The sequence below is a fragment of the Brachyhypopomus gauderio genome, chromosome 13 (assembly GCF_052324685.1).
Source record: "Brachyhypopomus gauderio isolate BG-103 chromosome 13, BGAUD_0.2, whole genome shotgun sequence".
Taxonomy (NCBI): Eukaryota; Metazoa; Chordata; class Actinopteri; order Gymnotiformes; family Hypopomidae; genus Brachyhypopomus; species Brachyhypopomus gauderio.
Window position 1 is genome coordinate 14,962,235 of NC_135223.1, and position 25,195 is coordinate 14,987,429.

General features: G+C 43.6%; 1 protein-coding gene across 7 annotated transcripts in view; it reads right to left on the minus strand.

The window, feature by feature from the left end:
- ntng1a (netrin g1a) overlaps positions 1-20,913 on the minus strand; it is a 91,820-nt gene extending 70,907 nt beyond the window's left edge. The window contains exons 1-3 of one of the 7 annotated variants that reach the window (XM_076971184.1): positions 20,838-20,913; positions 20,302-20,445; positions 9,649-10,464 (exon numbers count right to left, since the gene is read on the minus strand). In XM_076971184.1, the coding sequence (XP_076827299.1) occupies positions 9,649-9,912 (264 nt within the window). In that variant the 5' untranslated portion in view covers positions 9,913-10,464; positions 20,302-20,445; positions 20,838-20,913. Of the gene's footprint in view, positions 1-9,648; positions 10,465-17,662; positions 18,628-19,282; positions 19,324-20,301; positions 20,775-20,837 lie in introns of those variants that run through there. The other 6 variants (XM_076971186.1, XM_076971185.1, XM_076971187.1 and 3 more) reach the window with 6 other exon arrangements.
- Between the last annotated feature and the right edge of the window lie 4,282 nt (positions 20,914-25,195).

Consider the following 25,195-nt stretch of genomic DNA (forward strand, 5'->3'; position numbering starts at 1 on the left):
TCTCTTTCTGATGACAGACAGATTGTGAAAGTCACCGTGTCTGTTCAGCTCTGGGGAGTACTGCTATAGTAGAGAAAGACTGGAGACAGGAATGTGTGTGTGTGTGTGTGTGTGTGTGTGTGTGTGTGTGTGTGTGTGTGTGTGTGTGTTTGTTTTGTGCAGAGAGAGATAGAGAGAGTAAGAAGGAGAGAGAGAAATAGAAATAGAGGGAGAGAGTGGGAGGGAACAAGCAAAATAGGGCAAGTGGGGCAGACACAAAGAGAGAGAGAGAGAGAGATGGAGAGAGGGAGAGTGGGAGAGAGAGAGAGGGAGAGAGAGAGATAGAGAAAGGGGGGAGAGGGAGAGAGAGAGATAGAGGGAGAGAGAGAGATAGAGAGAGAGAGAGAGATAGAAAGAGAGAGAGAGAGAGATAGAGAGAGAGAGAGAGAGAGAGAGAGAGAGAGAGAGAGAGAGAGAGAGAGAGAGAGAGAGAGAGAGAGGGATCGGCAGCCCAAAGGCAGAAGCTGCAATTAAAAGTCAATGGATCCCAGGGCCCCTGTTTCAGATGGGCTACTACTGTATTAGGGCTATTCTTAGAAGCCATCCAGAGAAGCAGCCCGAACTGATCATTTTCCATGCATGATGAACTGTGAAACCCCAACAAAAGCCCTATTACCAGGAGGGGGATTTGGCCCCAGACTCACATTAGACTCCTGGAAGAAGGAGAAAAGGAGCCCTTAGTTAAAAGGAATACATAAAAAAATTCCCTGTGTCCCAGAACTACAATTACAATCCAAAAGAGTCTGCAAAATACTCACTGTGGTGAGAGTTCTATGGGGAGATGTGTACACCGCACATTCTGTGCAAAGACATATTCCACATACCATATTTTAGTACATAGTGGCTTCTGAGTCAACAGCCACTCAAAAAACATTCAAGATAATCTCAGGCTTTGCGTGCACAGCAGGTAAAATGGGTCTAAAGCTGATATTTTCTTCGTATATATGACACAGACGTGGTATGTGTATCGAAGCGTGAACAGTATAATCCACACCGAATCTGACATTTTCAATTCCAATATGGGACACTTTCATATCTGGTACTAAAATCCAATCCATGGCAATGTGACTCAGTCTAAAATCAGTCTAACCAGCCAGATTTAAATTCACTTCACTTTTACATCTATCCTGTTTGACATTTGACATAATTTCACACTGCTGGGAAGGAAAGATGGACAACAGTGAGCAATTTTGCATCCATATATTCCTCTGCAGTGAAGCAGCTATCATGACTCCACAGAGACAGTTGTTTGGGTCCTGGCCCCCTCTTGCCTGAACACTCTCACCATCACTCGTCTCTGAATTCGCGATCGGCTTCCACGACATATTAGCATCAGCATTAACTTTGAGCTCTTGGTTGTTACTGTTGGCTCCTTTGTGACTCCATTGTGATTGTTTACATCTGGAGAGGAGTAGCATGGTTCTTTTGCACATGCAAGTTTAGCAGCATGAGTTGTTCACATTAATGTCAGACACGTCACTTTAAAAAAGATATTGTGAACAATCTGATTAAAAAATCCAATTTGGTCAGAAAATTGGGTTGTGTAAAGAATTACTTCAGGCCAAAATAACCTGTTGTTCTTTAAGGGCGTTTAAGGGTGTGGCAGCTACACTGCCTCTGAGATACTTTCAGTGCCAGTCTATATCCTGTTTTTAGGACAACTGTCTCATACTGGCATTTCATGCCTCCAGTATCTTATCCACAAAATGTTCATCCACCAGGACCAGAACAGGGACATGGAAAGATAATGGCACATTTCTCATTTCTCATGTCTGATTCTCTTCCCTTCTTTATTCTCCTTACGCATTTCAGACAAGCATGAGAAAAAGGGGCAATAATTTTTTTTTTTAAGAATTTGATGAAAAATTCTTTCTTCATCGTCAGAAAGTATTATCGGATGCCAAGATTGTGGAAGTCCTTTCTTATCTTGTTGTGGCAGACTGTATGCAACTAATCCATGTTTTGATGAATTGGAGATAGACAGCCGAGCTCCAGTGTGTGAGTCTGCTTCCTGTTCCTGCAGCTGGCCCGATACACAGGCCAGCTGATAGGATTGACTGCACAAGCAGGTTAATACGGCCTGAAAAACTTCTTTGGTAGAGATTGCCTTTTCCCCATTACAACATTCTTCACGCTGCTGCAATTCAGTGTTAAAAAAGATAACTTTCTCGAATAGCAGTAACTCGAACAATCTCAAAATGGCTTTCTCAGACTGCCTTCGTGTGACTTAATTACAGACAGTCATGAAAAGTCTAGAATTTGCACACAGCAGTCGCGTGTGTAGATTTCAGTGGAATGTGCTGGTGGTGTGTGGCCACAGGTGGCGCTATGGCCCCGGTGCTGATCCTCATCTCCATGCTGCCGCTGCACAGCCCGCCCATCTCAAGCCTCACTATTAAAATTGACTACGTGGAAATATTCGGCGTCACCTTGTAAATGCGTTTCTCCAGCCCCTGCCCCAGGCTGCCTGATATGAGGACTCTGAGCCGCACAGCTCTGGAATAAAGAAATACAGAAATAAATAAAAATATAGCCGCAAGCGGCGATTGGCGGGTTCACACACCAATAGGCATTTTGGCCTCAATAGGCAAAAGGAAGCCCAAAAGGTCCTTTAGACCTAAAAGTGAAAAAAAAGCTGTTTGGGTTTGGCCAGTGTGTGCTCTACAGATGTAGAGTGTGATGACATCTGTGTGTGTCAGAAAGGGAGACACAAAAATAGCACATCTGGCTATGGCTGCATCTATGTGAACAGTATAGGAAGGCCTGCACTTGTCTATACATGATTGGGCCTGTATATTACTGACAGAGAGAGATTGAGGGAGCCAGAGACTATGCTTAGTTAATTCACTCCTTGTACACGTAGCACGCCTAACATGACTGCCTGTGTATTCAAAGTATGAATGTAGTCTGCAAAGCCTGGCATGACTGACATGACTGGCATTACTGACATAACTGATATGACTGGCATGACTGGAATGACATCACTGGCATGACGAACAAAATTAACATGACTGATATGACTGACATAACTGGCATGACTGTAATGATTTGAAGATTTGACTGACATGACTGGACTGACATGACTGATATGACTGACATGACTTACATGACTGGCAGAACATGACTGGCATCACTGACATGACTGATATAACTGACATGACTGGACTGGCATGTCTGATATGACTGACATCACTGGTATGACTGACATATACTATACATATACTATAGATATGCATACAAACTATACATACATTTAGGTAGAAGTGTGTGTGTGTGTGTGTGTGTGTGTGTGTGTGTGTGTGTGTGTGTGTGTGTGTGTGGTAGTATATGTATTCAAACTATGACAACATATACTAATACATACATACATAAGTATACATAGAAACTATACATACATATAGGTATAAAGGTGTGTGTGTCTGTGTTTGTGTGAGAGAGAGACAAAAAAGAAGCCAAATATCAGTTTGTATAAGCATGTGTTAGTCACTGAGATATGGGTGGGTATGGCTAGGGAAGTGTCAATTGTGAATGCTATAGGAAGGCCTGCTTGTGCCTGTATGTGTGTGTGCCTGGTTAATAGACACAGAGAGATCTAGGTAGCCAGAGCAATGTTTACTTAGGGCACAGAGATGGGAGGGGGAATGTGGGTGAGAGTGTGAGAGAGACTGAGAGTGTGAGTTTCAGCTTGCGTGCGTGTGAGAAGGAGAAGGTGACAGAGGGACTTTACATGCATTCTTATGCATTGTATATAATACTGCACTGTAGAGCCATACGATAACCGATTTAGATGAAACTTGACAAATTTGTTCAGGATGGGATTCTGAATGGGCTTGTGCATTTTGGTCAGAATTGGGTAAAATATGAAAGAGCTTTAAGAATATGAATATTATATGTATCGATGCTGTCCATTAAAAAAATATTTAGCAGGTATAAGTGTCCTCAAATCCAAAATCTTTGGATTGTTTTTTGATTTCACACTCTGTAGAGTATTATAAGACTTTGCTTGACATGATAGTATGAAAATCCTAGGAGGAGTATGAAAAGTGATGATTTCAAACTATTATTAACTGTAAATAAACTGTGCATTTTTTAATAGGACATGTAATGGGAAAGTTGTTCGCACTACTGCAAGGAATCAAAAGAGTCCAATTGCATGTTCCCAAGTGGAATTATGTAGGGGATACACTTGCTTTTTTTGCAATAGCGCCCCCCAGTGGCCAATCGACACCCGGCTGGATTATGTCATAGGGGGCGTGCACTTGTCCACACCCAAGAGGTTTCGTGCAGATCGACCAATGGTAAGCCTGTCAAACGCGTGCCGATCACTGATTGGCCGATTACGTCAGCCATTTTGGAAGTATGGCATGTCTGCTTTAGGACCTGGTTTCCAGAGGCCCATAGATGATGTCTGTCAAGTTTCATGTGGATCGGCCAATCTGAGTGCATGGGGCAAATTTTTGCATGTTATAGCGCCCCCTAGCAGGTGAGGTATGGCAACCACTGCGAGCTGCCCCAGACCCTCACACGGAAGCTGTCTGTGAAGTGCCATCTCATTACATGCAAGTTTTCTTAAGTTAGAGTTCCATTTGTGCAAAATTTACTATTGAATTTACGCCCCCTCATTTGATTGGCTTATACTGACTAGGTAGTGAAGAAATTAGCATTTTTGTTGGATACATTTTAAAGTTCAGACTCTTCTGAACGTTTTGATACCACATATGTGCACGTATGTGAAAAATCCAGGGACTAGTTCGCGCTCAAAGATGTGTGTGATTTTGCACATTATGCAAATTAACTCGAAATCTAAGTGGGCGGAGCTTAATGGTTGTATATTAATTGTCCTATTGAATTTAGTCAAGGAATGCATAGGAACTGGAATTTTGGTTCTAGGACCTACGGTGTAGGAGATATGGACAAAAAGTCAATATGGTCTGCTATAGCGCCACCATCAGGCCAATTTGGGGTCCCTGTATGGGAATCTGGTCCTTGGAGGTAACTGAACCTTTTTGCCAAGATTGGGTTTTCTAGGCATTACGGTCTAGGCTGCACGATGTATTTTATGTCAAAAAATGGGCAAAAGAATAAGAAAAATAAGAAAAATACCAGCAATTACAATAGGGTTCCCACACTATGTGTGTGTGAACCCTAAAAACAGAAGAGGGGAAAAAAAAAAAAGTCCGCCAGCCACCACCAGCAGCTCATGCTAACTTTATAGCCGGGCACCGCGGCTGCATACAAAGTGGATCCCCAGCCATGTAACAATCTTCAACCAAGTAAACCACAGCTCCTAATAACGATCCTTTCTGCTGACTCATCCATCAAAACACACACACACACACACACACACACACACACACACACACACACACATACACATTAAGTCCATGAACACAGTAAAATAACCCTCCACCTGCGAAAACAACCAGCCTCCGTGCTAAGCCATTACGATGCAGTGCACACTGTCTCTTCCCCTTTAAATGTTTAATACAAACCTTATTATTATATCTTTAGTTTTTATTCTGGCAGTGCAGTAGAATACCCAGGTCTGGGCCAAGGGACAGGGAGGGGGGGATGTAATTATTACCCCAAATGTGTGGTGATAAAACGTAGTCTATAAAGAGTTTTTGAACTCGAACAAAGAAAGACTACTCCAGCCAGTCACTTCTGATTTATCAGCTCATCAGCCTGATGATTACAGAAACAAACAAATAATCAGATCAGGACCGCCCCAGACTGCACCCTCACATGCTCAATAGAGTCTATTGAAAACATAATTAGTTTTCTTCAATATTGTTAAAATGCAAATATTTGTATGCCGGCCTATTCATGAAAAGTCAGCACTTTTGAAAAGCTGCTTTGTTGCATTTTTTTGTCTTGCCTACAGTCTTTCAGTGATCATGGTGTGCATAAACTGTCTGATTAAAGTGGAATGTCACCATTTGTCTGTGAGAGGGTGCTTTATTGGCACAGGCCCGTCCCCTCGGTGATCCACCGGAATGCAGATTTAAATATGAAACGACCCATATTGTTGCTGACAGCACGCTCAAATCTTGGTGAAATGTCAGCAGCGAGTCACTTGAGGGATGGTGCCTGAATGCGTCACATGGCCCCCCCTGCTGAGAGCGCACTGGGGTCCCTGCAGAAATATGCAGGAGAAGGTCAGATTTATAGATCAAAACAAATAAAGCTATGTCACTTTATGGGATAATGACAGGCAAGGAGGGGGGGGAGCTCAGAGGTGTGCAGGCCATCCAGGTGTAAATGGCTTTCTGCTTAATCACTCGTCCCCCTACAGTAATTCACACAGTCAAAGCAGCCACCTTGAAATGCTTTTAAATGAAGCCGCATGCAGTCGGCTACTACACTGGGTATACCTGTCTGATAGGTGCATTTTATAAGAATACCAGATTGCATCGCAATGGTTGGCATGCATGGCCTGTCTCTGATCAATTTATCACTGGACAGTTCCTGACCACAGGACCACTGCTGACGGGGTCTTACTGGAGTGGCGGACTGTTCTCAACATGACATTTACAGCACGGCAGTGGCCCGGTTGAAGGTGCTGATGAAGTTTTTACACGTCTGTGTCACTGTCACTGTTGCGCTGAGGGTCCAGCCAACAGCAGTTTGGTCCTCGGAAAATGACCGCCGCAGACGGGTTTTGTACAGAGCTTTACCAAGGAGTGGGTTTCTAATAACACGGCTGGGCATGGTATAACTTGAGAGTGCTGTCGATGACCTCGGATCAGACGCTGCACGTGTGATTAGCCGTGCTACTTTCAAGTCATGGTTCTCCACACTCTCTCCCTGTTACTAATGACTGTGGGCTGCTGAAGATCTCCTGCAGCTGCACGTGAAGGAGCTACAGCAGGCGTGTTAGATGCGTGGACCAGCCTACCCCTCTGCTGCTAAAAAGACTATCTGTATCTTAGTTTCGTAACATTACATGGGGAAAAAACATCTTATGTGTCTTTGGGCCAGGACGATGGACCTGTAATTAAGAGCAAGGAGGGTTACCTGGATGCCCCTCCCCCCTCCATATTGCTGAATGCTCTCTGCAGATGGCCCCATAATGCCTCAGCACTAGTGAACGTAGCCAGCTTGTTGTTGTAATCTCTATGTCTCCTAAGATTTGACTGGCAGTGAACTTCATTGCCCCTCTTTGGGGGTATAGGTTCATCTGCCATCTGCCTTTGAACACACACACACACACACACACACACACACACACACACACACACACACACACACACACACACACACACACACACGCACACACACACACACACACACACACACTCTGTCCTATGCTAGAATGACTGGTAAGTCTGTGGTGTAAGTTTGGAGATGGTCTTTCTCTGGTTTGTGGAGTTAATGACATCTTCAGCAACTCGGAAAGTCATCTCCATCACAGACAAGAGGTCCAAAACAGAAGCAGCTGAGAAGTTAGAGCTACATATCCACCCATCACTGCCTACAGTCATTATGCGGTTAAGAATTGAAGTATGATAGTATATAGGGCTCAAGCAGTCTCTCCCAGATGGCTGTGTTAAAGAGAAGGTGCTATAAGGCCCTATATTACCCATCAAATTGCTTCTGTAGCCATTTTAAATTCCACTGCTGAGGCCACCTCAGAACCACTTAAGGGTCACCAAGAGTCAAGATATCACCTTGCTCTAGAGAGTGAGACATAGGCTTTGATCAAGACAATCAAGCAGCCTCCCTGTCCCCTCCTGCCCAGCAGGGAGCTATCGAGAGGGGATACTTATCTCGTGCAGCCTCCCTGTCTTCTGCCTGAAGCTGGAGCCTGTCCAACCAACCACAGGCAAAAGATGGCTGATACGAGCCTAATAATGGGACGATGCCCAGAGAAACAGAAGGAGAGATAAATAGAGAGAAAGACATAGATAAATAGACTGACAGATAGAGAGAGAGAGAGGGAGAGAGATGCAGAGAAAGAGGGAGAGAGGCAAAGCAAGGGAGAGGGAATGACCCACAGCAAGCCTGGGCAGAAATCAATTACAGTGGATTGAGGTGGATTGAGTTCCCTTATAGGTTCTCAATGCTAATGGCAATAGCCTGAAATAAAAGAATGATTGCAGTCATCATAAAAACTATTATTGGTATAATCAGTATATTGCTGTAAATATTTGCTGCCAATTCATGGCTAACTTCTCAGATATCGATCTGGTGTTGATGCACACCAAGAGAATCGACACTATTCCACAACTGCTGAACTCATTCAGCATGGATCTTTACACAAAACAGACAATAAGACCTGCAGTGATGTACAACACATATAGCACACACAAATACACAAACCTTTGACAACAACACAACTGATTTTAGTCATCTCTCCCACTGCTAAGATTTCACAGCTAGGGAGAAATTACAGACTCACCGGCCATGAAATGGAGCATGCATACCAGCAATGAACACTTGTGCCCATTCCAGACGTATCTCTTCATCGCCTGGAATGGCCATGAGGGTTGACTTGAAGTTTGGGGGTTAATCTGCATAAAGTCAGCTGAGCACACTTAGAACATAAGCACGTTGTGACAATGACCAGCCTAAAGAGGCAGCAGGCCTTCCACTAACCTTGAGAATCTATCAGAGACCGTCAGCATTTTGAAAAGTGCCTCAGAGATGAGGCCCTGAATAATGTATCCCATGAATAAAACACATTAGCTACGAAATATATTGAATAATTCACTTTTCAAAGGCCCCAGCACGGCAGATATTTGCTCCCGTGTCACTCCGGGTCCTTTCATTGGCCGGTCCCTGTCCGCAGGCTGACAGAGAGACACTATTTTTACTCCTCAGATACAGTAAGAAGCTACTCTTTCCTCTTTATCTACACTCAGACCCCCATAATGGCAGAGAGGGCATTGATTGTGATGGGGCCTTTGATACACACAGACACACACACCCATAGCTTTGTAAAGTAACAAATTTCAAACTGAGCTTAAAGGTGTGAAAGCAAAGAGCCTGAATGAAAGTACGCTTTAAATGACACTTTTCTAATTAAGCACCTTAGCCATCGACGGCCCTCCAAAGACACACAGCTGTTCTTCTCAAAGCGTTCAAGCGTCTGAGCGCTTCACTCATCCCTTCCTTCTCCTGTCCTCTCACTTCCTCCTGCTAATGAAACACACACTACTTCACAAAGACTCTTAATAAAGGCCTCCACCAAAGCCTCATATGAGATCTTTAATATCTGTAAATGTAAAATGCTTGTCTGGTTGCACAAGCTGGGAGTTTGGCTTCAGTGATTTTTCCTGTAGTAATTGTATGTCTATCACTGTGGCTCCGAATTCACAGTTAACTCAAAATATTTGTGATTTGAGTATGACAAAACGCCCAGATGTACACCCGTAAATCCAGAAGAAGAGACAGATCACCAAATGTGGAAATATGAACATAAACTTTACACACCACTGTATGACTTTTTTGTGTTAATTTGTATTTTCATTATGTGTATATATTTGTGGATATTTTCAAGTGCATTGTGGAACCATTTCTTATAGGCTGATAATGTTTTCTTGGTTAAACAACAAAAAGATTGTGAACTTTGTGAACTTTGACCTTCCCATCCCTTTGTCCACTCACCAGCGCGCAGTAGGTCTCGGGTGGGTCCCCGCAGGTGATGTTGGGCGGGTCCAAGGTCACCTTCAGGAACTTGGTCATGTCTGCGGCCTCGGGCTGGCAGGCCATGTAATCCCAGGTGAGTCCCTCGTCGGTGTACACCTGCGACTTGCACATGTCGTAGTGCCCCCAGGTTGTGGGGTAGTGCTGCATGGCCTCCCCGAGCCCCAGGCACACGGCCTGCAGGGCCACAACCAGCCACACGTGCATGGCTGCCTGGCTCGGCATTACCCCCGACGCCCTCTCCTCACAGCCCCACGCACCAGCCACAGAGACACAGACGGAGAGTGTGTCTGTGCGTTTGTGCACACGCACACGCGTTCGGGACGAGCTTACGGAATAATCCAAGCCTTAGTGAGCAGAGGGCGGCGGAAGGGAGAGAGGCAGCATGGCGGGCCACTGCAGGAGACTGGGTGTGGGGTCACGGGGTCACAGGGAGGGGCGTAAAGGGGTTTAAAGGGGCGTGAAGGGGCGATGAGCCGATCTCTCCACACTGTCAGCACTGCACTCCGCTAAGACACTCGGGTTGAATGGCCATGGGGGTGGGGGGGGGGGGGTCCTGCAGTAGAGCAGATATGAGGAGCTGGGAGGCCAGGAGAAAGAGGGAGAGCGAGAGAGAGAGAGAGAGAGAGAGTCAGAGAGAGACAGAGAGAGCACGAAAGAGACAGTCTTCTGATATGCGGATGGATCGTCTTCTGTGGCCAGGCGTTTGATTGACAGCCGTCTCAGCTTTGCTTCCTGTCAGTCATCCTCCTCTTCCTGTCTTTTTGTCCCTGTGCTCTGTAAGGAGGAAGCAGAGAGGAGAGTGAGAGTGTGGAGGGGGGAACAGAGGCTGACAGCTGGGGGGGGGGGGGGGCGCTGGATCAACAGATGTGCAGTGGAATGAAGCATAATCCCCCTGCTCTTACCCTGTGGGAATGTTACACACCTCTCAGAGATATATCACATATCCATAAGGCCATCAAAGAAAACGTGATCTGCAGGTTTCCCAAGGTCCCCACGTTACACATACTCCTGTCTCTCCCTATCCACTACTGACATCATCCATCAAACGCATACCTGCGCGCATGTGTGCATACCTAATTAGAGCAGGCGGACACACAACACCACTCCAGCTCACCAAGCATCTTTCTGGAATAGCATTTGTATTTCATAAACGGCATACGCGTCAAATTGAAAGACATGCTCGTATGGTTATGCGTACAGAATCTGTGCGTGCATCTGAGTAATGAGTTTCTCTCTTTGGGCTCCTTCTCTCTCTGCATACAGACGTTGACTTTCCACACTGTAATATATGCTTCTGTACTGTAATATGCTTTTGGCAGCTGTAGCTGTTCTCTCTGGAAAAACTTTACAATACGTGTCATGCGCACACATGCACACACACACACACACACACACACACACACAACTTTGCGTATTATACTACAGGAATAGATGTTTTTAAAACATACTGGTTATTTGAAATTATTGTCTTCTGGCTGTCGAAACTAGAGTAGTGTTTCTTTCTTATCGGGTTCGGATTTGCCTGTGGTGTCTGTCTGTTTTTTGACCCTGGACCACTCTGACTTCAGAAGCTGGGCCTTATCTCAGTAAAGCGCTTGCGTCCGCCGTGTCTCCTGCTTTACAGGCAGAGACGGCAGGATGCAGAATATAAGCCCTCGTGGCACCTGCCCCCTACGTACACGCTCCACCTTCACATCTGAGCAATAATACAAAAAACCAGAAATATTAATCAAAACACCTGTATGCTTTTTGAACTACAGGAGCATATTGTGCATGTTGAGGCTACATCAGTCAACGTATTACATTTTGGATTTAGGTTCAGCAGGCCACAGATGTGAACGAGCATGAGGTTAACCACCATGTGCACTGGTGTGACCCTGCTGGTCTGTAGGACTACACTGAAGTCTGATAGTGTACAGTGTTATGAGTGTTAAATATCTTCACAGCTGAACAGACCACACACACATACAGACACACGCACATGCACACTGGTTTGAATAGGATATTACACATAGACTAGATGTAATATGGACTTTGTGTCTTCTTACAAGTGCATTATAGTCACACATTTGTTTATACATTCCCTACTTCTTATTTTTAATTACACTCAAATGGTTATTTGTCAGGCAGAGTTTATGATGTTGTTAGAGCATTCATTGTCTCTTAATTGTGAACCTGGGATCATTGAGGCAACCACTGAGATTTGCAGAACATAAAGGCTGCCGAATCGTTTTATCAAGCGTATAATTTATGTCTTGAATCCTGAAAATGAGTTGTGTTGAAAGAAGATACAAACACAATGAGCGACAATCCACAACAGACAGCACAATGCCAAAGCTCCACGATCTGCTCCACAATCTGCTCCAGTGAGCTCCCAGAAACATAAAGGGCAGACGAGAGACAGAGACGACTCAAATCAGAGAATGATTCCTTCACCTCTCCGCCTTTCCCATTCATGAACTCCAGACAGTTGATCCGGTTCTGCAATTGAGGGTTCAGATCATGGCTTTTCGAATTCCGCCCTCTGCGAATGGATGGATGTGCTGAGGGAGGTCTGGGATCCTCAGTGCCGTCTGTCTGCCGAGCACCGTCTGGCTTGGTACCTCAGACTAGCCAGCGTTAAAAAGGGCAGGGGCTCTCTGGTGCACGGCCAGAACAACACGGCCCAGCTGCAGAGCTTCACAAAAAGACTGGGGTTAAAGGTCCGAAGCGAGTGTGTGTGTATGTGCGTGTGCTGGGGGGGGGTGAGACTGACAAGACCTGACCAAACAGTCAGCTGGATGGAAGGCGGTGCGGTGTAGCATTTAAGCGTTGGTTAGACAGCCTTGCCGACTAGCAGAGCTGTTGACCCGGCCCACCACCCCACCCCACCCCACCCCACGCCACCCCACAGGCCTTCACAGAGTACCATGGAGCAGAAGGGTGAGCTACACTGGACCAGACCAGACCAGCTCTCAGGACATTTCATTCAGTCCACATTTAACTCTGCGCACAATGCCCATCTGCATAAAACACTTCCTGCATTATTCCAACTCTCCAACACAAACATACAAAATAATAGAATCAGTGCTACAGATTATTCAAAATATTTACAGATGAAAATAATTTCTGCAATCGCTGTTCCATTGTAAATAAGGTACATAAGGTGTATGGGCTAGTTCTGTGGGAGCAATATTATTACCAAAGAAAAAGGAAAAGAAAGAAAACAAATGAAAAACACTGCTAATCATAAAATTTGGATCTTCACAAAAGCTGCCAGAAATCTACTGGACGGAACTCCATGCACAAATCGTTTCACTACGTTGAATAACACTCTTCATGTGTTTGGCCAGTTCCAACAGCTTAAATGAACAATAGTGTGTGGTACTGACTGATTTTAAAGCCATTTCTCAAGGTTATTAACACATGAAAACAGCACACTTTTCCTGCGCATTGTAGAATCACAAAGCGATTTTACTTTAAAAACATAATGCAAATCAGTATGTTACTACGTATGACAGATTAGTCAGATTAGCTGGAATGGATGCCTGTAGTGCTTTCATTTCTTTAAAAATCCCCAAAAGGAATAAACTACCAAAGTTCTCCTGAACACACCATCATTCTCTATTCAGTCTGCTTCCTCAAGGATGGGTGCACGGTTAAACTGTAGATCAGTTCTCATGAATACAGCCAGAACTGGAAAAGGTCAATTTTTTTATGAATTTGAAAGCACGGCAGTGTCTTATTAAAACCCATCGCATCCATCACAATGACCATTATCTAGAGATGGATGGAGACCTTGATTAGATCCACCAGATTTAATAAGAAGTGAGTGAGGGGGCAGGTGGAGAGACAAGGTGCCAGTGAGACAAGCATGAGAATGAGTCAGAGAGAAAGAGTGAAGAATGGAGAAAGATGGAAAAAGGGAGAAATACAGAAAGAGAGAAAGAAAGAGCAGCTTTGTTACACGCAGCTGTGTTACTGGGGTGATCAAAATAGTTTAAATTAAACCCTACGGGGCATTAGGTTCTCGCTGTCTATCTACCAGTGATTAACAAACAGATAATATCTGCAAAAATGGTCACAAGAGACACTATATAATATGTAAAGAGCTTGACAGGACAGGTCCAGTTTAACATTGAAGGAGGGAAATGGAGAGAGAGAGAGAGAGAGAGAGAGAGAGAGAGAGAGAGAGAGAGAGTGTGTGTGTGTGTGTGTGTGTGTGTGTGTGTGTGTGTGTGTGTGTGTGTGTGGGTGTGTGTACGAAATGAGCCAGTGGTGATACAGGGGGAGATAAGGCAGCGGGACACATTAAAGATCACAGACTGTGGGTCGTTATCACTCTGTGAGCTGCAGCCGCCAGCCCGATCCTCTCATTACAGCAGCGCTGAGCTGCCGGCCGGGCGGGCGGGAAGTGAAGAGCAGTGCACAGGCAGGAAGACACGCTGAGGCTACGTGGGCCGCATCACCTGCCTCTCACCGGCACGGCTGACTTCAGACGAGGACCTTCAGCTCAGCACTGAGATACAGCCGTCGATAGCGATCAAACGGCGGAATGGCCGCGGCACTGACCGCCGCCTCGCCTATCACAGCTGCATCTCCGCTAGTTTTATTGGGTGTGAGACAGGCCTCAAATGCTCACGTCCATGTGGCGACACAGATGCTTTCCCCGGCTCTGTTTGAGCTCGGTGGGGCAACTGGAGGCCAGTTTGCTTGCTACATCTCAGATATACACTCTGATATATTAGAGTTTTCTGCTCCGCACAGAAGCATTAGCCAAACGTTTTTATTTGCAGTCGAATTTTGTAACTCATTGTATGTGATTATTTCTCTTGAGCTCTGATCTTCTGAGACATTTTTCATAACTCAAGAGATCAGAGCAGATTTTTTGTATTATATAAAATTCATAATTAAAGTATTTACGAAGGATTTTCAACTCTTGGTTAAAACCACCAAACATCGCTAAAGCCTCAAAAAGGGCTCCAGCCCACAGTTTTGTTTCAAATGCAGAGCCAATTAATTTGAGTGGAAGCAACAAACCACCATCTACTTCTTTAACTGTCACTGCAAGTAATGTAACATGGTCAGCACCTTGCAGACCACACCTTTAATTGGCTAAAGACCCTGCTGTGTTCACATGTGTCTCACGACTGTCAGATCAGTCCTGAGCAGTTTAGATACAGTGGTGGTTTCCAGTCTACTAACTCCCCTCCAGTACCATGTGAGCAGTGCAGGTATGATAACTCCCTCTATCTCTGCTTTTCGAAGGTATAACAAATCTAAATGTCTGGACTGCGAACTCTGCATCCCAAGCAGGTTCTCTATAAGTCTGCGGTGTTCTCCTGTGCTTCCCCCCCCTTAGAGCATAGAGGAGCTGCTAGAATAGACAGCTCTCCAGGCCTGGAGTCTTTCTTGAGAATGTGCAAGTCGCATCGGTGAGCCTGCAAGTGCAGCGAACGTTGGAGATTTAAATTGGGCATCAGACCCTCTGCATTCACTGACCTAAGCCTCCGCAAGCCTTATGACCAATCAGAGTAAAGGATCAAAGAACAGAACTAGTCCACTGTCCAAATGAAAATCTCAGCCCATGACAGAGAGAGAGAGAGAGAGAGAGAGAACTAGCAGAGGATGAGGAAAAATGTGATATTAAAAAAATTATCAAAATCATCTGCCAGAGGGATCAAACAATGTCCCACCTGATAGGATTTCACATACATAAAGAAAAAAAAGAACATCTGTAGAGATGTAAAATGCAGGAGTGAACAAATGTGAAATACTCTTAAAGGTGTGTGTGTGTGTGTGTGTGTGTGTGTGTGTGTGTGTGTGTGTGTGTGTGTGTGTATATATATATATATATATATATATATATATATATATATATATATATATATTCTCCTTAAACCTGTTTCCCTTTAGCGTAGCTATAATCATTATTAACGGGCCAATGTGGAAACTGCTCTCATAAATAAACAGAAGGAAGAGAGAGACAGACTGTCTCTCTGAGAAGTGACGACTCGACATAATTACAGAGCTGATGAACACTGCATTAACGCACACTTCATCACACGAGCACGCCTATCACTCCATTTCATCAGGGTGTCATGAAATATTCAGGCCCGCTATCTTGATCTCTCTCTCTCTCTCTCTCTCTCTCTCTCTCTCTCTCCACCGCTCTCTCTCAGTCTATCTCTCACTAATCGAACCGTGTGGCCCATGTTTGCAACATGAATGTCAGCGCGATCCCGAATTCTTACAGAGAGCAGCGGAAGAAGACGAAATCAGACGGCAGGTGTTGGACGCGCATTGGACGCGTCATCCACCACCGCACTACGTATCCAGCACGGTCCCCTTACCCTTCCCAGACAGAAATACCCTCCAGCACTGCTTCACTAATGGCACTCCCCACCATTCCTCTTGGCCACTCTTTCCTCTTCGGTGGCTTCTACCAGTTTCCTTTATGATTGAAGTTTCAGGTTTGGTGAAGGGGTGAGTCTATACTCGTGTGATGCCATTTATTTGAGCGGCTTAGATTCGTGACCTGCGTTCCTTTGGTTCCCGTGTACAATGTCCCAGTAAGAATGGCCTCACCAGTGCCACACATCATGTCTCGCTGCGCGCGTATTCTGTCGTGACATAGGAAGACGCTATACATTATTTAGAAACTCTTGCCTAAAAGATTTCAGCGTTGCGTTTTATCCACGCATTGTCATACTACTCAAAAATATACAGCTAGAGAACGAAAAGTGGGAGACATGACTATTCAAGGCCTTGCGATAAACAACCTGTTCCTAATCCTTATTTGAATTAATAAGATAACAATGCTTTAAATGGCACTTGCAATGATTATTTAGTTACCATCGATGTATTCTTATATCACGGATTTTAGAATGGTGACACAGTAGTGCACTTGTCATAACTATTTAGTTACTATTGCGCTCTTCTTGTCTAATAACAGTGTTCTGGTATTATTTTTACATTTGCAATGGTGATACAATAGTGGTTTCATATTGTTTTAGCTGGGATCTTAAACAAGCAGACATGCATTAGATTATTTCTGACCACGTTAGGCGGTGAATATCGTGCAGCTCTAGTCAGAACACAACTGTACGCATTGGCCGGTACAAATTACACAGCGATTCACAATAAAAGTTTTGCTTTAACGCTTTGAATGCAGCTGGAACATAGCTGTATGTTATAGCCGAAGCTCGCTCTTGAAGGTATCTTTGGGTTTCCTCTGTCCATACGCCTAAGAAATGACTCTACACAACTATGAATTTCACCTAATACAATATACGCCAAAGGATTTGCGACTCAACATGAGACATCTTCAGATTATAGTCAGCACAACGTGCGGGCTACTGCGTTTTATTTTAATGCCGTTTATACGAACAGTAGCATAACAGGTACATATTCATTTTAAATTCATCAAGTTCCACACGTTTCCGCTACACTGACATCCCACGCACAGACAGCGGTTTTTCTTAGGTTGTCTATGGAGTCTGACATCAGCAAAACGTCAAGCTACTGAATCACGTATGATAGCTACAATGCATAATCACGTTTTAGATTGGCGATGAAAATTGCCATACTGTATAATTGGACGCCAAAGAGCACACGCCTGGTTTTAGGTCACCCCCACCAGAGGGCGCTTCCAATGGTCGTCCACGTATTCGCAGAGGCTGGACTACGAGGTTCCCGGCTGGCGCGTGTCCGCCGTTCCTCTGTCCAAGGTTCTGAAACCATTCTCAACTCCTGTACTGTATTCACATGCACTGAACACAGCAATCCAGTCAAGTGCTGTATCTTCACAGCGTTCATAGAAATGCCAGTTTGGGGGAGGGGGCATAGCAGTAAACCATCAACCACAAACTACCGTCACTCACTTGAATCTCATCACGAATTTGACATGCCGTTAATTTACTTGTATTATCCACATTTGCTCTGTGCCTATCTACTAGGGAAAATACAAAAATTCAAAATGACAGTTACTTACATTATTGCGATTCCCTGTCGCTTTGCAACGCGAGGGGTCCCGTCTTGAGTGTTCAACAAGTTCGCGAAAGATCACAGGATCCTCTTTAAGATGCGCGTGTTAATCTCAGTGCGATGAGTTCTGGGAAAACGGCATCCCGAAAGTTGATGACCCACGAACTAAACGAGCTGACTAATTGCAGCGATTGAAAATGTGTCTTACGGCACGTCAATCTCCGCTGAATCTCGGAGCCATACCTCTCTCACACGCGACGGGATCAGGGGAGATTCGAGCACTTCAGATGAAATGACCGATTACTGTCCGAGGAGCGTGTTCTGCGCGATCAAACGGGGAACTGTTTAGCCTTCTTGTCGCCTGCGACGCTTCTCATAAATCCAACAAATGCCCCTTTATTATCAGGTCATTGCAGTTGACAGGGAACTCGTTTCCCACCCAAAACATCCGCATTAAAGTTTGAATAGCCAGTTGTCCATTTCTCTGGTCAGTCCCTCATTTACACTTTACGGCGCTCATTATCCCCCCCAAAAGAGTCCAAGATGGAAATCCTGAGCGCGGAAAAGCACTTCTTCCCTTGTGTTTAACTGTCTTTCCTTCTCTGCGAATTCATTTTAGCCGCTCGAATGGGACACAAATCGTGCCAAATAAGCCCTTCTGCCTGGTCGCGCTCCCGTCACGCATCCATGGCCCAGTCCCCTCGGCTGCTAGCGCGGTTCTTCGGTGAAGATACACTAGAAGATTACGCACTTGGACACTCCATCTGATGTGACGCGCTCTCGGCCCAAATATTCCACTCAGTCTCAATATGTGTTCACTACATCTGACTTGCGCTGATCTGTTAAAAGCCACAAATGGGACTCTCCACATTCGGAGAACAAGACAGAAACGAAGGTGGTACAACAGCAGTTTAGACAAGGACGAGATATGTATTACATATAAGAAATTTCTACAAGCTAGCTAATCTAAAGCTTTCAAGCTGTCCTCTACATCTACAGTACAATAAATAACCGGTCCGCGGGGTCCTAAAGGTAGCGTTTATTGGGATATATGTTAAATAGCACAAACTTCGATTTTACAATAAATGAACATGGAGTTGTTTAAGTGAATCATTATATGATGTTTGGATTATCGAACCCAATGAAACTAATGAAAAATAATAGACGACGATGTAAAAATGCTTATAATACCAAAATATACTCATACTCATGTACTCAAAGAAAAAAATGAAAAAGAGAAAAAGAAAAATGCCAATAGAAAGGAAGTGGTGATTTATTTGGATTAGAATGCAAGCCATTGATACGAGCTTGTGAATCAGTTAATCATGTACCAAAAAGCCAGAGTCAACAGGGCACCCGGTTACCACAGTGCTATTTCATCTGGAGCCAAACTCTGGACTCAAGCCCCATCAAAATTACCACTAAAGAACTTTCCAATGTCACCAATATGAAAGATAGAAAGAGAGAGAGAGAGAGAGAGAGAGAGAGAGAGAGGTGGGGGTGGGGTGGGGGAGAGATGCACTAGCTGGTGCACTGGTGGGATTACAACAGGTGTATTGTGAGATATTACAACAGTGCAATATATAGAGACGGTACTGGGTGGTGCAGAAGGGTTGCTAGGAAATACCTGGTGAGTTCTTTAACTGCATCTGGAGCAATGCAGGATTCCTGGCAACCAAAGGGCACAAAATCACGCTAAACAACTGAACAAAAATCTACGTGCACAACAGATGGAAATCAAATATATCCTACTGTGGAAAACATATTTTCACACGTTTTTTTTCAGAGGTTTTAAATATATCTTCAGTTCTCCCATATTTGTGAGTAGTGTACACAAGTAGCTCAAACATAACATGAGCAGTACTGGCAAGGAGTGAACAGTGTTAAGTTCTCCCAGGGGCATAACAGCTAAAACAAATCAAATAAAATTATATAGAAATTAATGTAGGAACACACATGCGTGAAACTATGCAATTAGCTGTAGGGACAAACGAAACAACCAAAGATCAGCAACATGTACAAAATAATTAGAGATGTAAAACGTGCCCACGCGCCCTCTGCAATGTTAGGTCAATATAACGGGTCTTCACAAAACCAGTAATCGTGCCAACCATTATTTACACTGGCACAGTGCCCGACCACCTAAGGTGCATGATATTGCCTGTGTCAGTGTGAAGACAGTTTGAAGAGTAAGCGTCAGTTTAAAGCACAATTTACGCACCGTGCAAGCTGGCCAGGGATCAGGGAGGAGTTTCCCCATAGTCATCGTATCTTATAGATCTACATCAACACCACTATCCAGAGACACCATTGTATAAGTACTCCTGCTGACGTTTTATAATCTCTGACATTTTAGCATTATTGCACTGTTTGACAACTACATCATGGTGGCATGATACAAAAACAAGGAAAAAGACACAAAACTTATTAACCTTTGCAAAACAAACACATAACATAAATCCGAGATGAAACACATTCCGACGTCGTCGTTTTTTTTTTTTTTTTTTTTTTTTTTGAGAATTTGAGTAATCGATTGAAATTAACAAACGCCTCACATCTTACATCAAAAGTTTCCCCGAGGCACGCCAGTCGCACAGACACAGGCGAACAGACTGAAATAAAAGCCCTCTCTTTAATCTCACTCACCTTCATTCAAAATATTCATTCCAGAAAGGGTGTAAGGAGACTCCATGTCGCATGCCAGTCTGTGATGGTTTTGAATCTGGACATGTCTGCTGAGCCCAGTGGAGGAGCCGCGCGCGGCGCCGACTGCTTCTCGCGCCTGCTCCGCTAGAATGGGGTGATCGGAGGCGCAAACGGCACTTCAGCCAGTCGAATAATTCAGCAAACACATGCAACGGCAGGCAGGCGCGGAGAAACGAACATTTACACTAGTGCTATTGCTTTCCCGAAAACTCGTTCCATTCCCCACTTTGGTAGTATACTATTGCGTAAGAATGTGTTTTTAGCCTACATACGAAAATCGTGCATTTAACAAGCATAAGGTAAATTAATTTGGACAGTGACTGCAGGTTCCTGTTAACGAGATTATCAAGATTAATTAATTAGACAAATTTAAAAGTCCTCCCAAACACCCAAGAGCTCAGTCTCACTCTATCTGTACTAGATTAGTTGATTGTAGTGAACGGTAAAAAAACAAAACAATTGAATTGTCCAGTAACCTGCTTAATTAGAAGCTAGGGCATCCCAAATACTGCGCTGTTCACTCCGTTCTGTATCATTAAGGGAGCAACGTTGGAAGTTTCAGCTCCAAACGACACACATCTTCAGAACTCTACACATTCTTTGCGCCTGAACTTCGCCAGGCAATTGGTATCAAATACGTAAAAAGAATACTATTTCATGGGTCACGTTTTCACTGTCGATATTATTCGCAATAGTTCCGTGTTACCTGACACGACATTTAAGGCAAAGGCTGAATATTAAAAACAACCACAAAAATAAAGGACTCCCTGCATGATCAAATCAAGCTACCTTCATAATGTCTATAATTTATTACATGTCTATCATTTTTATTATGTATTACATACATAAACTATTAAACATTACCGTAGACCAAACCATTAGCATATATTATTAACTAACTAATCTTTATATAGAGCTTATATATGTTACTGACTTATTAAAATACTTTATTGAAACTAAAACTAATATTATCCATAAACAACCACTAAATACATTCCTAACACCAGAAACCCAGGGTTGCTATCCAAAGTCTGGGGGAACATGACTCTGAGTTCACTATTCAGCCCCTGCCATAAATCTTAAAATCTATTGGAACGTTCAATAACGGCCACATTAATTGACATGGACAGGCAATCACGTGACCTGCTGTCTAGCAGCAGTGGCTCTGCAGTATGATTGCTCCTGCATTGTCATATTGATGATGAGAAAACTGATGGTTGCAGCTGTTTTGGCCTATGAATGTCTCTGGTGGGTATTGAGTTTTATCTCTTCAGTTTAGAGCATTGCCAACACTCAAAAGAAATGAAATGAGAGCCTGGTTTGAAGTTTCTATGTATAGAGAGGTCTTCTTTATGCATGCATTGGGTCATATTGATCACACTTTTAGAGTCAAGCTGATGATCTGGGATGAGGGTTTGTCTTTCATATCTAAATAAGCATGCACACATGAACAGAGATCTCGCATCAGTGTGATACCAGGGCACATGCACGATCCAATACCATGTGTGTTTTACCCAAAGTGCTGCTAGTTCAGTTGTTACACTGTCTGAAAAGGTCACAGCAATGCAAGGGAAGCAGTGCATTTATGTTCTTTGCCCACATACTGACGGGTGAGTCATTCATTTAAACATGTGTTCATGATGCCCCTGCAGACGTTTAGGCATTTATTCAAAATAAAGTGCCAACAGACATTGCCATAAAGACAGAAATCTATTTTCTCATAATTGAAACCAATTTGCTTCCATTAGGTCCCAGCAACAGAATGCCTCTCTGAGAGTCTTGCTGCATCTTGTGAGATTTTAACCCTTTAGCAGTCTTTTGCTAAATTAAAATATCATATTAAGAACAATACCTGAGAAGAATTGCTACAGGACTGTAATCCAAAAACTGCATGATTGGGAGAGGATTATGACGGGACCTCCTGCAAAGCGGATTTGCTCAGGAGCAGCAATATCAGCTAAGCTGTTTCTGGATTTTGGTTTTGCTTCGTGACTTTTGGGGTTTATTTTCCAGCCATCCTCCCTTCACCAGTGCAGCCCCTTTCAGGAAATGCTCCGACATATTCCGTCTGACTCTTTAACCAAGCCATGCATTTGTCTGGTCTTGTGTTAGATTAATGCTAGTTTAATGATGGCTTTAATAACCCTGTACGGTGGAAACACGAAAACGAGCAGCGTGTGTTCTCAGTGGAGCCTGGGGAAAAGTCACCTCGGCCAAGCCACTGCCTGGACTAACGAGGAACGAGGACACACACATTTTATGCAGCACAGGCTGTGGTGTTAAAGAGCCGTTGCTGGTGGAGAAGCTCTCTTAGCAGTAGCAAAGACAGGAGCGCTGGGTGTAGCGCTGTGCTTGAGGCTTAGGGGCACTAAGACTCTTATGTTTTGCCTTCCATTTCTGTCTCAGTGCTAGAATGTGTGAATGCTTGGTTTTCTCCATCCCCAGAGTTCTGAGTGTTACTTATTAGCTCTGTTACTGCCACACCACAAAGCCGGCAGAACGGACTTTTAGTACAGAAGGTAAAACCTGGTCTGATTAATGCATACCTGCAGAAAAAACACAAGCCTAAATTTCTTAGAAAAACATATTTTTAGAAACACATATAAAAAAAAAATTCCAATAGCAATTACTTCATCCTATCAATAATCTCATGGAATACACTTGGAAAATGTTGTAGTAAGTGCTCATTATGTTTCATCAAGGTTTGGTTGGAGATTATTTGTTTAAAGCTATGCATTATGATGTTTTCATCAAATATTTGTGAAACAGTCTGGCAGTTAAATGAAATGAGTCACTGGTCGTTCTGCCTGTCGACTGCAGTACCTTGAGCACAGAAGCACACTGGTTAAGATTCAGATCTTTAAAGTGTCACTTCCACTATAAGTAAGATGTGTGGTCGTGAAGTTATAAAGCAAGCTGATTGATTTTGATATGGCTTATTTACTTTAGAATTACCTTAAGGACTGTAGTATTTTAGCTATTATTTTTCATGGTGCTTTAAGATTTGTAAAGTCAGTTTTGAGAGTGAGTCAGTCAGCAGAATTGTGGGAGGTTGGAGTCATGATGCCTTTTGACCACAAATCTCCAAAACAGCCTGATGCAGCTTGTAGATTAAAATGTCTCACAGTCTGCTTCTTGGATAGGGCTGTGTGATTGTACCATGCTTACAGAAGCGAATCAGGCTGCTAACAATAATGATGACAAATCGTGTCTTGGCCAAGGAGGATCCAGCCGCTGCTCGGGGGAACTGGGCTTCTAAATTAAGTTTTGTCAATAACATGCTTCCAATTTGTCTTCTCAGGTGATCTCAACAGAAATATTGGTTACAGTAACAGGCTGGCTGCAAATGATTTGAGTAACATGATTATCATACGGAGGACATATCGGATAGTTCCACGCCTTTGAGCAAGCAGTGCAGGGAAGCTCGCCCTCCACAGCAGCGTGTGGAGCCGGTATGCTGCTCGGCCTATGCGTATTAATAACTACATTGGGTTAGTTGCGCTTCCTCAGCCTTATGCATCATTAAAGACCACAGCTGAAAGGGTTTGACTGATTAGAGGTTAACTTAATTCCTGCACAACAAATAAAATAATTTTATATAATGTTGGTACAGAATGCAGCAGATGTATTGTTTGAAGCATTCGTTTAAAACTGTGGAGGACGTTCTGTTACCCGGCACCACTGCATCAGTGGTGATGTCTGGCTCAAATGAAAGGTTCACATGTTAATATCTCACTTGGTTACGATCTCCTTATTGCACATTCATATGGACTTGTATAATCCAACTTGTAAGTAACACATGTTTGCATTCACTTGTGTGCCTTGGTTCATGACTACATCGGAAGAGAACCTAACACTGCTTGCTGAATTTCTACAATACCTGTGTGAGATTATACTAGTTTCCATGAGGACCAGTGATTCCCTTATTACAAAGGACAAGAGCAGAGCTGTTTCATTGTAAATGATCATTAAACCCCAGAACCTCAAGGCTGCAACTGGAGATCCAGCCAACTCTATACAAACACATAAGAATTTGTGCTAACTAGACTGTTTTGCTTTTAACAGCATTTTTGCAAATGCTCATTTTCCTGTTTTACAAGCATTCTGCCCTGCTTCAAATCCTAATCTTCACCACTGTAGCAAAGGGCAAAGCTGATCCGAGATCAGTGTAATACGGCAACTTCTTCCAATACTACAGCAGCTAGTGACAGCAAAGGCAATGTAGGCAGCACATCTAAGGGTGATTGAAAGAACACTGACTTTTTACAGTCATGTAGGTGTTTACATTTTCACTTTTCAAAGACCTGAACCTATAGTTCAACATACTGTGGTTTCAGTTTGTTCAGATCAGATACATCTTAGGTTCCCAGAATGCTATTAGATATGACGGTGAAAAAGAAATCACTTCTGGTGTAACTTTGAGTGACATTTTCCTTTACCAAAGTTCATCTTACTTTGATTCAACGGATTCAACACAATGTAATTAAAAGGAACTGATCTGATTGTTAATGTTAACATTAAGCAGTGAAAATACTTGATTCACCAAGAAAAGATTTGCATTTGAAACAACTTAACTTTGAAACTTTCATAACTTTGAAAGGTAAGATTTGCATTTGAACATTTCAGAATGGTAAGGATGACTTCAGCTTGGCAGTGCAACATGTCCAGATGATACTCCAAGCTGGAAATCAAGGCCAAGTCAACCTCTATGACAGAAGCATCAGATCCACCTCTGCTCTTCATCCTGCAGAACTAAACTCAATGCACCCGTGCCAACTAAGCGGATAGAATTAGCACACACGCAGACTGCTAGCTGGATATGGCTTGTGTGTAG